Source organism: Anopheles maculipalpis, chromosome 2RL (genome assembly GCF_943734695.1).
Source record: "Anopheles maculipalpis chromosome 2RL, idAnoMacuDA_375_x, whole genome shotgun sequence".
Taxonomy (NCBI): domain Eukaryota; kingdom Metazoa; phylum Arthropoda; class Insecta; order Diptera; family Culicidae; genus Anopheles; species Anopheles maculipalpis.
Window position 1 is genome coordinate 95,276,937 of NC_064871.1, and position 11,439 is coordinate 95,288,375.

At 46.4% G+C, this 11,439-nt stretch overlaps 3 protein-coding genes across 3 annotated transcripts; all 3 read left to right on the forward strand.

Moving 5' to 3' along the window:
* The first annotated feature begins 1,422 nt into the window (after positions 1-1,422).
* LOC126567676 (peroxidase-like) lies at positions 1,423-3,432 on the forward strand. Its single transcript, XM_050223894.1, has 3 exons — positions 1,423-1,792; positions 1,943-2,684; positions 2,747-3,432. The coding sequence occupies exons 1-3, from the start codon at positions 1,423-1,425 to the stop codon at positions 3,426-3,428; spliced, it is 1,794 nt and encodes a 597-aa protein (XP_050079851.1). The 3' UTR covers positions 3,429-3,432.
* Positions 3,433-5,010: 1,578 nt separating this feature from the next.
* On the forward strand, positions 5,011-7,603 carry LOC126568695 (peroxidase-like). Its single transcript, XM_050225212.1, has 3 exons — positions 5,011-5,413; positions 6,062-6,803; positions 6,898-7,603. The coding sequence occupies exons 1-3, from the start codon at positions 5,011-5,013 to the stop codon at positions 7,601-7,603; spliced, it is 1,851 nt and encodes a 616-aa protein (XP_050081169.1).
* Positions 7,604-8,565: 962 nt separating this feature from the next.
* LOC126568424 (uncharacterized) lies at positions 8,566-9,671 on the forward strand. The gene is made up of 4 exons (XM_050224896.1): positions 8,566-8,721; positions 8,784-9,194; positions 9,270-9,400; positions 9,500-9,671. Exons 1-4 carry the CDS (start codon positions 8,566-8,568, stop codon positions 9,669-9,671), a joined length of 870 nt encoding a protein of 289 aa, XP_050080853.1.
* The last annotated feature ends 1,768 nt before the right edge of the window (positions 9,672-11,439 follow it).

Here is an 11,439-nt window from a genome sequence, read left to right on the forward strand (position 1 = left end):
GTCGCTGACGGTGTCGAATTGTGTCTGTGGGGCGACAGTTTGCATCTTGGCATCTTACTGTCTAGCTGCCGGTGACGGAATTCCCTGGGGAGGAAATGTTTCTTCATCAGAGCCGATGTGCGGATTGATCGGGAGGGAATTCCACCAGCAATGGTGGAGCAAAAACTAACCCAATTTGAACATTGGTTTTGTTGATTTATTTTGATTGCATTTGGCTTTCTGGGGAGAAATTGAAAGTGACTGTTCTGGATGATGCAACGATAGAAGAAAGTGATTTTCATCGTATAAGAGATACCATTTCTAATCGTTGTTCGTCTTACCGGCTCTGCAATAATTACAGCAAAAATGCTTTCCGGTCAAGAAACCGTCCTTAGCCTAATTTATATTGAATGTACTATCAGATGTCAAAGTGCAAAGCTCAAATTGTCTCTTGTTACGTAGCTGATAATACAAGCTATTATGCTATTATTATCCAAAACTGCACCTCAAACGGTTCAGTGCTATTCACAGCAACAAATCGCCAATCACAGTTTATCCCCCATTCAGTTTCAATTAAATTTAGCATTTAGATAACACCCTCGCGATAAGGACCCCCGGGAACAACCGAACTTAACCACAAACGAAAAGAAAAGAGCCGATTAGCGAGCCCACTTGACCTGGTGCTTTGACTACCGGCCGGACAATTGCCTTGGCATGGTTATTGGCAAACAATTCACCAGACTGGAGATTGATAGCCCACACACATTCATTCACCAACCATCCGATGAACGCTAGACGGAATGCAACAACGTCGCGCTCGCTGATAAAAAAACAAACGGCAGCGATGATAACAACCACTTTAATGTTTCGTTTTGCCTGGCCGTCTACGGTAGTACCGTGGTGGTGCGTTAGGCAATGGTTTTGTGTTTTCGCAAGCTCATGGTTTAGTATAAATGAGCCGGGCGTGAAGTGTAACGAATTCAGTAACCAATCCCTAGTTTTCTGGTTGTCAAGAAGTTGCGCCAGGTACGGGCTTTTTTTGAATTGGAATTGGTGCGGTCCGTTGATTGGCTTTTGGGCTCTGGTAAGGGAACGTTCTGTGGAGAATTAGATGTGCTTAAAGTGGCAGAGAAAGTGTTTCGTTGTTAAGTGTTAATTATAGATTGTGCTTAATCATGTGATCGAGATCGAGCTGTTGGACTCTTGTGATCAGTAATTGATTTAGTTGACGGTTTTTAGAGTTAGAAAACAGTTTTTGAACATTTAAGGTGGCTGAAATTTTAATAGAATGATATCTCTCTCACCTTGTCGTAATTTGGAATTGAATCTTAAACTAGCCTGTTAACCAGACTGCATTTATAGCATCAAATTTGCCATGGAAATTTCATATTGGACATTTTTTCCTGTTTTAGAAATTCGAACTATTTTCATACAGCCATCAGGATGACTAGGACCGTTCTCGGTGCACTTCTTTGCATTACTCTACTGTCCAGTAATGTCCACTCTCAAACGCTCTGTCCGGAAACGCCCGCCTGTGATGAGCAACAGAGCCAACATCTCGATGGTTCCTGTAACAACCTGCACAATCCCGGCTGGGGAACAGCAAACCGACCGTACGCACGCTTCGTACCGGCCAACTATGCTGACGGCATTTGGGAACCGGCCCATACTAGGACGGGAAAACCGCTACCGAACGCTCGCAAACTCTCATTGAATCTTTTCGGTGAAACGGAAATGGAGCATCCAAGCAATACGCTGGTTAGTATGCAGTTCGGACAGTTCATCGCACACGACCTGAGCTTTACGGCGGACGGTAAGTTGCAATTGTTATTGTATGAAGCACGAGAGAGAGAGAGAGAGAGAGAGAGAGAGAGAGAGAGAGAGAGAGAAAGGGCAAGAATGCGAATGGAAGTGTGCAAGTTTCTAACAAATTATTGTGTGACATTTTCCATCCCACAAAAAGCTGGTGGCATTCGGTGCTGTGCCGAGGGAAGAATGGTCCCGAGAGAACTTGCCTCCTCGAGATGTTTACCCATCGAAGTGGCTAAGGATGATCCCGTTCTCGGAATGGAAGGCATCGAGTGCATGAACTTGGTACGCACCAAAACCACACTGGAGGATCCGTGTGCGCCGCAGGAAGGAGAGGCAGCTGAGCAACTGTCCTCGGTCACCGCTTATCTGGATCTTTCGGTCGTGTATGGGAACTCGCTGGAACAGTGCAACAGTTTGCGTACCTTTGAGAAAGGACAGCTGGGAGTTGAGCAGCGAAATGGCAAACAGTGGCTTCCGGCACATCCGAACCGAACTACAACTTGTAACGTGAATGATGATTCCGAATCGTGCTATCTCACCGGAGATGTTCGGTCGAATCAAAGTCCGCATCTAACGTTGCTGCATCAGGCGTTCGTGTTGGAGCATAACCGATTGGCAAGAGAGTTGGCTGAGCTGAACCCGGACTGGGATGATGGTGTGCTGTTTCAGCAGGCACGCAAGCTCAATATAGCACAGTATCAAAAGATCGTGTACTACGAATGGTTACCAATATACTTGGGACGGCAAAACATGCTGCAGGCCGGTGTACTCCCTGAGCTGGATGTAAGGAACTTTGCTCGTGATTACAATCACACCGTCGATCCCACTGTGGATAATGCTTTCGCGACGGCTGCATTCCGTTACTTCCACAATCTAATCGCGGGTCATTTGGAGTAAGTATACCATATGAAGATTAGTAAGAAGACATCTATAAATTAATGCTATGAAATTTCAGCTTAGTAGCAGAATCACAACAACCCACAGGATCGATACGTCTCTCCGACTGGTTTAACAATCCCTCGGTGCTGGAGGTGGACGAAAACTACGAGTCACTTTCGCGCGGAATGATCCATCAACCGCACGATTGCCCCAACAATCATTTCACACCGGAGGTTAAGCACTATCTCTTCCGACACGGCGGCAGAGTTGGTGTGGACCTAAAAGCCATCGACATCCAGCGTGCGCGAGATCATGGGCTTGCGTCCTACAATGATTATCGCGAGTTTTGTGGATTGCCGAGAGTTACGAGCTGGGAAGAGTTTACTGATCTGCTAATGCCTGAATCGGCCAGCCTTCTCGCACAACTGTACGAATCCGTGGATGACGTGGAGTTGACCGTTGCAGGTGCCTTGGAACGTCACTTCGGGGATGGAATGGTCGGACAAACGTTCGAATGCATCTTGCTGGATCAGTTCCGGAGGAGTCGGGTTGGTGATAGGTTTTTCTTTGAAAATAGCGGTACATTTACTGCACGGCAACTGTTTGAAGTTCGCAAGGCAACCATGGCAAGGGTGCTGTGTGACAATACACATGGGCTTCGGGAGATTCAAGAGCAAGCGTTCTTCCTTGTAAGTGAAGAAAATCCCGTCGTTTCGTGCGAGAAGCTTCCGGTGGTGAATTTAAGCCGTTGGTCTTAAAGTTCAATTTCAATCTGCTTCTAGCCAGGGAGAGCCAATCGACTGAATAAATTGTATAGAGTTTAGCATTATTGGTGTTCTGTTTATAGTTGAGAAAAAGAAATTATAATTCTTGATCGTGTCACTGCCTATTATTATTGATAATAATTATCATTGGATGTATAGGCAGACCTAGCTAATGGGGAATGGCCAGAATGGGAGGCCTCAGTTATACCGTGTGAAGACTGGTCCCGATAAGAAGTATTGTTATGTAATTTGGATCCCCAACGGCTAACAACCGCATTGAGCAAATGCAGGAGTCCTTCTGCAGGGATTTCACATTTCCGCCCTATGGATCCAGGTGAAGGTTGCTCGGTGCTCTTGAAGGTTATGATGCTGCTTCGCTGAATCCTCCTTCTGCATCGATGTTCCCGCGCTCTCGTTCCCTTCGCATTTGTCCTCCATTACTCATATTATCGATAGTCGCGTACTCACACCACAGCCATGTGAGTACAACGTGAGGCAAATGTGTTTCCCGATGATCCTTTATTGCTAACAAAGCTCTCTTTTCAAAGAAAATCAACAAAAAAATACAAACAAATAACAGTTTTAAATTTTGCACTCACCTAAGCGTTGTAATCGATGAAACAAAATGATCCTATTTTTATTGCAATAGTAAATCAGCTGCGTAGCGTTGTTCCCACGCGTCTCTACTTCCAGATTCCGTTAACGATTGTGTCGTCGTAAACCCGCAACCCAACCCATATCAACATGGGCATGATGCGCTGCTCAGTGACACCGCTCAACGTACGATTTGTGCGAGTACAGTTCATCAATCAGCGGTACATTAGCCGTGTCATCGATATGCATAAACAGTGCCAGTGCACCCGAAAACAATGGCATGCCAAAATGAGGTGCAATATTTTCTAAACAATCTAAACAGGTTCGCCGCCCATTCGCCACCACCGACAATCGGAAGTGTTCGCTAATGGTGCGCCTGATAGGGTTTAATTTGCAGCTTATGGTATAATGTGCGCGCAACAAACAGCCAACAAACCCCATAATGGAGGGCACACTGTATTGTTTGTTCCGGTAGTAACGCGAACAGCATACAACTCGCCGGTTCTAGCCCCGGTCTCGTTCTGGTAAATGCAACTCACCCGCGGTGAGGCTGCTGCTGGTGGTAGCGACTGTGGTTTAGTGTTCGGTTTAGGGTGAATGTTTTTAAAGGGCCGTGGCACGCGCACACAAAGCATTTATCGCATCAGCGTCACACACACACACACACACATGCATTAGCTGCTTTGTTAGGATGAAAGCAAACGGGTATCAATTACATTCTTACTGCACTTCCCGCGACATCAACGCCAGGCTCGGTGTGCGGTAGTATAAATTATGGCGCATGTAAACATTGTGCAGCATTAATTTTGTGCTGCGATTGGCATATTTCAGCGGGTGGTAATTTGCCACCAGTTGCTGCGCGGTTCGGTCGAAAAATGAGTGTTTTTATTTCGAAGATATTAGTTGTGAAGTGATTTCGGTGCATTTTTTTGTTTGTGTTACTTTTCGCTGGGAAAATGAAACTCACCGTACGTGCGCCGTAATGTATGCAATCGTGCGGGAAGTGGAGTGTAAGCGCGCTTTGCTGTGTTTGCTTTTGCTGCCGTGCTGCTCGTTGATCCGTACGGGAGTTTTAGCCGTTTGTCCGATGGTTGCATCCTGCGATGAGGGTACCACCCCGTACCGTTCGATGGACGGGTCGTGCAACAGTCTGTACAATCCACTGTACGGTACACCTTACCGACCGTACCGGCGACTGTTGCCGGCGAAGTACGGAGACGGTGTGTACGAGCCGGCCCGTATGTCTTCCGGCCGGCCAATGCCGAATGCTCGGCAGCTTTCGATGGCACTGTTTGGGGAGGTGGAGCGGCCAGACGAACGAAGCACCATCATTAACATGCAGTTTGGGCAATTGGTTGCGCATGACATGAGCTTTACCGCGGATGGTGAGTTGGTTTTGAGTGTGTATTTTTTATCGGGTTAGAAGGAAACAGTTGCAAAAAGCTAGACACGGAGCTGCTGGTGAAACAACCGTGTTAGTCTTTACTGTAAATGTAATCAGTTCGGTGGAGATATCTTTCCACGATTCACGCTCAAGTTGTCGATTTAACTAAAGTATCGAATAATGTTAGTTTTCAAAGGATTTTAGCAAGAAATTGAAAGTAGAATCATAAGATACAAGATAGCGAATATAGAAGAAATGAATTTGAAGTCACAATGGTTGAAGAAAGATACGTCAAATCGCGATAGATCTGCGAAGGTACTAGGAGTAAACTGAGTTAAGCAATAGTTGAAATAGTAGAGCCAAATAAGAAAAGGTTTAGGAAGGATTAATTGTCTTTGGGTTGAGTCATACGAGCTTAACAATTAGCGCTTCTAGGAGGAACGGTCGCTGAGCAAAATATTGAACAATTTCCCTCAAGAAAACAAGGTTGTTTAGTGATGCAAGTAGGAACCATTTCCACATAAGGCAAGGAAGTTAAAAGAGTACTCTTGATTGGATTGTTTATAAGAAGAACAATATCCATGAACTTATGAATCATTTGTTATTCTAGATCGTGTACTTATTGGTGTTTTTTGTTTACAATTTGCAGTATTTGGAGTAAAATGTTGTCCAAACGGTAAAAGAATTCCACCGGATTTACAACCTCCTCGCTGTATGCCGCTCGAAGTACCGCGCGATGATCCAGTGCTGCCTTCTGAGGACATTCAGTGCATGAGTATGCTACGCACCAAGACGACACTAGAGCATCCCTGCGTCACTAACTACGGCACAGCGGAACAACTCTCGTCCGTAACGGCGTTCCTTGATCTTTCCATCGTGTACGGCAACAGTGTGGAGCAGACGGCTAGTTTGCGGGTACATCGTGCCGGTCTCATGATGGTAGAGCACCGACACGGACAGGACTGGCCACCGCACAACCCAAACGCTAGCAAACTTTGCCAGATGCGGCAGGACACGGACGTGTGCTACCTTACCGGTGACTTGCGTTCCAATCAGAGCCCTCATCTGGCAATTCTACAGATAGCTCACCTGCTCGAGCACAACCGGTTGGCGAGCGAGCTGGCGAAGCTCAATCCCTGCTGGGACGACGAACGACTGTTTCAGGAAGCACGCCGCATCAACATTGGCAAATACCAGTCGGTGGTGTACAACGACTGGCTGCCGAACTACATGGGCCGGGAGAATATGCTGAAGCAAGGACTGCTGCACTCGACTGCAGATGCCGGTGGATTCGTGCGGGACTACAACCCCCTGGAGGATCCTACCGTGAGCAATGCTTTCGGTACGGCTGCATTCCGCTACTTTCACAACATGATAGTGGGAGAGCTCGAGTTGAGTGTTGGGAGGCGAAGATTGAGATGTGGGCGCTGGAGGTGTGAGGTACATATTTAGCTAACCGGAACAAGCTTTCCTTTTGTTTTCCAGTTTCTACCACGACGCGAAAGAGCATCGCGCACGAAACGGTTCTATTCGGCTGTCGGACTGGCTGCGGAGGCCGGGCGTGCTAGAGCAGCGCAACCACCGGGAGCTGCTGACGAGGGGCATGGCTACCCAACCGCACGATGCCACCAACGACCAGCTGACGCCCGAAGCCAAACACTTTCTCTTCCGGAACGCAAACCTCTACGGTGCCGATCTGAAGGCGATCGATATTCACCGGGCCCGAGACCATGGACTTGCCAGCTACAACGATTTCCGGCAGCTGTGTGGATACGCGAGGGCCAACCATTGGGAGGACCTGTACGCGAGCATTCCACGCGCTACGGTCGCCCAGCTGGCCCGATGGTACGATACGGTGGAAGATGTTGAGCTGGCCGTGGCCGGTGCACTTGAAATGCACCATCCGGGCGCAACCGTTGGGCCAACGTTTCTGTGCATCCTGCTCGAACAATTCCGACGGACGCGTACTGGCGATAGGTTTTTCTTCGAAAATGGCGCGGACGGGCACGGGTTCAGCGAGCGGCAGCTGCGGGAGATACGGAAAGCGACGATAGCGCGGTTACTGTGCGACAATACGGAAGGGCTCACGAGAATGCAGCACAATGCATTCTTTCGGCCGGACGGTGATGAGAACCGTCCGGTACCGTGCTCGGAATTACCCGAGGTACTGTTGGAACCGTGGCGAGTGTAACCGAGGTCCCTTTCGCTCTCTTTCTGTTTTCCCGCCGGTATCAGGTGCGCCTGGATGAAGAGGATGAGTTCAGGATGAACAAGCTGAGGATAGTCCACGTGAGAAGGGATAGAGCGTGGAAGAGCGTACAGAGTTAAAATTGGATTATTTGCCAAATATGTTTGCTTTTCCAGGGAAAGCGGGAATAGAATCGATTCGGCCGAACGGCACAACCATCAGTTTGTATCAAATAAGAAATGAAAACGCAACGGTACGGTGTATTGGATTCTATGTAAACTTGCATTAGTCAATGTTGATGGGAAAATAGGAAAAGTAAATGTGAAAACCCCTACATGGGGCTACATCATCATCCGTTGATTCGGGAAACGTTGATTGGGGGTAAGTATGGGGTGAAATTAGCAAAATATTTTAGTGTAAAATAAGGAGTTTAAAGGGCATAACAGATTGTACTGCTTAAAAGGGTTTATAAATCTTTAAGTTGTAGTTTGAATAAAAAAATTCAATTCGATGAAGCAATGATTTGCTTTTTTATAACGGCATGGAATATAGGGCCTGTGTCTTGTAAAATAAAAGTGTTCAATGAGCTTTCATGTATCTACCGATTTACATTCCATTCTACTTCGGGTTCAGATTACAGATTACATTCTTGTAATTCTTTTTGACCCTTTCAAGAATAATTTTAAAATGTAAGATAGAATTAAAAGAAATAAGCTTTCCTAAAGCCAATGTTTTAAACTGCTGTTGTATTTGAACGCAAAGCAATGCAAACAAATGAATAAGATTATTTTACAAACACAACTTCAAAACCCCGGTACATTTGCATATCAAGCAGTGCTCTTCGTATGGACCTCAGTTGCATTTCCCAATTTGATTTTAAAATCACTGTCAGCAAAATCGAAGGAACCATCGCAAATTTGGTTGGACAGGCTACGGTTGCTCCCAGAGCGCTGTCAGACGCGAGTATGCTTCGGTGGATACGAAAGTTTCGTTGGCGCTCGCTACTGTCGGATTTAAAATCGAATCCCAACGCATCATCCCATTGCAGCCCGCGGGCAAACAACGATGCCGACCGGTTCGACATCAAGGACACCCGGTTGCAGAATACATTATCGGCCACCGTAAGTACTATGCATCTCAACCCACCTAGTGTAACCCTCGTCTGACCCTTCCCCTTTTGAAGCGTCCCTGTCCGTGCCGTGTACGGTTGGCAAAGGCGGAAGATACCCGTCAGGTGGTGACGTTTGTGGAGCACCATTTGCTGCACTCTGAACCACTGTTGCGTGCGCTGAACGTCGGCGTGATACCGGGCCGCGAACAGTTGCTAGAGTACATTCGACAGCTGCTGCGAGATAGCTTCACGCTGGTAGCGCTGAGCGATGACGATGCGAGTCACCGGTCGTTGTCGTCGAATGGTGGTCGGATCGTTGGTGTTGCTATAAGTCGGCGCAGTTGCAGCTGGGACGGGAAGCAGCTGATCGAGCGGGCGGATCGAACCCGCTGCGACCAACTTCGTAAGCTGCTTTACATCTGGTCCATCGTCGAGTCGGAACCGGGCCTGCATCAGCACTTTTGCACCCGCTGTCTGTTTGAGGTAAGTTGTGCGCCTAAATGTAGGCAAAATGACAAAAATAATTCTTTCTCAAAACTACCAACTGTCCCGTTGCAGATTGCATTTCTCGCGACGGCCGTCGAATCGCAGCGACAGGGGATCGGATTGCATTTGACGTTGCATTCACTGCAGCTGGCCCGGGATTTGGGATTCCATTTCGCACGGATGAACTGCACATGTGAATACAGGTGAGCAACGCCTAGGCCCTCCTAAACGTACTCAAACTGCTTCGATTCTCATTTTTTCCTCTTCGTTTTTTAACTGACCACACACACACACACACTCAGCTCGCGGATTGCCTCGAAGGCTGGTCTCGAGTGTTGCTGGACGGTGGCGTACCATCATCTCGTCGACAGCAGGAAGCAGCCGGTCGTACATCCGGAGCCGCCCCATACGCATATCAAAGTGCACGCAATGGCCCTTTTTCCCGAGCTGTCCATTAAATCCTCATGCAGGTAATTAATGGCATAATTGCATTTTTTCTTTCATGCACCTGCCAGAACGTAGGCAGGTCAGTCAGATGGCAACAGGGGTCCTGGTGTTTCGGGTGACTGTAAAAGCCATTGATAATAAAACAACATGGCATTTCCGGACGACGTAATACATTTATTTATGAACATGCAATCGTCCACAACACCGGGCACTTCGTGCCCTGGTCAATTTATGTGGCTCTCACATGTGCTTTTGGGAGTGGTGTTTTTTTTCTCTCTCGCTCTCCCTCCCTTTCTCTCCTTTTTCATCCCTACGTTCTCCGACCCTACCTGGCTTGTGTCTCCCGCAAATGTGCTAATTTAGTGGGAGGCGTTCTCGACGACAATGGTTAAATTTTTATGGCTAATTATTTATTACACACCGCATTGTAATCGAGTGCATCAGCGTTGATTTAGTCGATAGCCATTATCGATGCATTGCACTCAAACCACTTCTCTTCCTCTCCCTTTTTTTATGGGCGTTTGGAGCAATTATCGATACAATACGTTTTATTTACATTTACTGTTGCGTTTTTGATAGCGCATGTTTGACTACAATCCATCCAGCTATTGGCACAGCGTTTTGCGGCAGGGTAAGGATGAATAAAAAATAAACTTCCACTCACTGTATGTGAGTGTGTATTTAGATCGTGTATGCAATGTTTGTGTTCATAAAAGAATAGTGAACAGTTTCCCGGAAATGGCTGGATGTCATGAATTTTATCTGATGTTGTATGAAAAGTAAATGTAAAATATAACATTGTTTTTGTAATTATTGACCATTTGAGTGTTCTAAAGGCTCATTTTGGAGCGTTAAATAAAAACAGGACCTTCATAAATGTGTACCAATCTTATGCTTTGTACATTGATTCCTTTCCTAAGGTATGCCTCACTTTCATATCTGTAACGAAGTTCAGTCGTTAGAGCGATTCAATATTGACCTTAATTAATGCATCGTACCATGCTGTAATTTTGGAAAGCCCCCTTCGCCATCTCGATATCTCGTATTCGTAGTACAGTTTTGATTTTAAGGTATCCTTCTCCCAAACAATCCCCAATGTGAACGGAAACATTGTTCGGTAATGAAGCGTATATTGCACTCATTTCATGCATTGTCTGCTTCTAAACGTACGGAGTGCAAACGGACAGTTTCCTTGTAATGGAGCAGGTAAATGGTCGAGAAAAATGAGGCAGAGCCGTACCATGCCGAAGCATGTTTTATTCAGCTGGCAAAGGAAACATGCACTCAATCGAACGGTACGGTATAATGTTTTCCAGCGAACCGTATGGTAAAATGAATTCGAAGAACTGCCTGTGTGCGCTTATGAAGTGTGTGGTAATTGCAATGGAAATGAGGCTCAAACCAGAATTCCCGGGTAACGACCGGACCGACGGACCGGCCAAACCGCGAAGCGGTAATGAGGGAAGCATATAAATTCCGGCTGGATTATGAAGACAGTACTAGCCAGCTTTTTGTACATGGTGCTGTTGGTTGACATTCCGGCTAAAATTGATGATGATGGTCGTGATTAATTGCTGCAGTTCTGTGCAATTATGCATCGGATTGTGTGCGAAACTAATCAATGGAATGGATTAGAATTATGGCACATTTTGGTGGTTTGCAAAAAAAGCAAGCCAGGAGTTGCGGGAAATGTGGGTTATTTTTTGAATGTTTATTGAAGCATTTGGAACAGTGATTGGCGATGTTTAAATGTTTTTATTGCTCATTTGAATGTGTTAGTGAATTAAGTAATAAA

Coding starts and splice junctions, on each gene's coding strand:
- LOC126567676 (XM_050223894.1), top strand. CDS start 1,423: ATGACTAGGACCGTTCTCGGTGCACTTCTTTGCATTACTCTACTGTCC. Junction 1,793..1,942: donor CCTGAGCTTTACGGCGGACG/GTAAGTTGCAAT, acceptor TCCCACAAAAAG/CTGGTGGCATTCGGTGCTGT. Junction 2,685..2,746: donor CTAATCGCGGGTCATTTGGA/GTAAGTATACCA, acceptor ATGAAATTTCAG/CTTAGTAGCAGAATCACAAC.
- LOC126568695 (XM_050225212.1), top strand. CDS start 5,011: ATGTATGCAATCGTGCGGGAAGTGGAGTGTAAGCGCGCTTTGCTGTGT. Junction 5,414..6,061: donor CATGAGCTTTACCGCGGATG/GTGAGTTGGTTT, acceptor TACAATTTGCAG/TATTTGGAGTAAAATGTTGT. Junction 6,804..6,897: donor ATGATAGTGGGAGAGCTCGA/GTTGAGTGTTGG, acceptor TTTGTTTTCCAG/TTTCTACCACGACGCGAAAG.
- LOC126568424 (XM_050224896.1), top strand. CDS start 8,566: ATGCTTCGGTGGATACGAAAGTTTCGTTGGCGCTCGCTACTGTCGGAT. Junction 9,195..9,269: donor GCACCCGCTGTCTGTTTGAG/GTAAGTTGTGCG, acceptor GTCCCGTTGCAG/ATTGCATTTCTCGCGACGGC. Junction 9,401..9,499: donor AACTGCACATGTGAATACAG/GTGAGCAACGCC, acceptor ACACACACTCAG/CTCGCGGATTGCCTCGAAGG.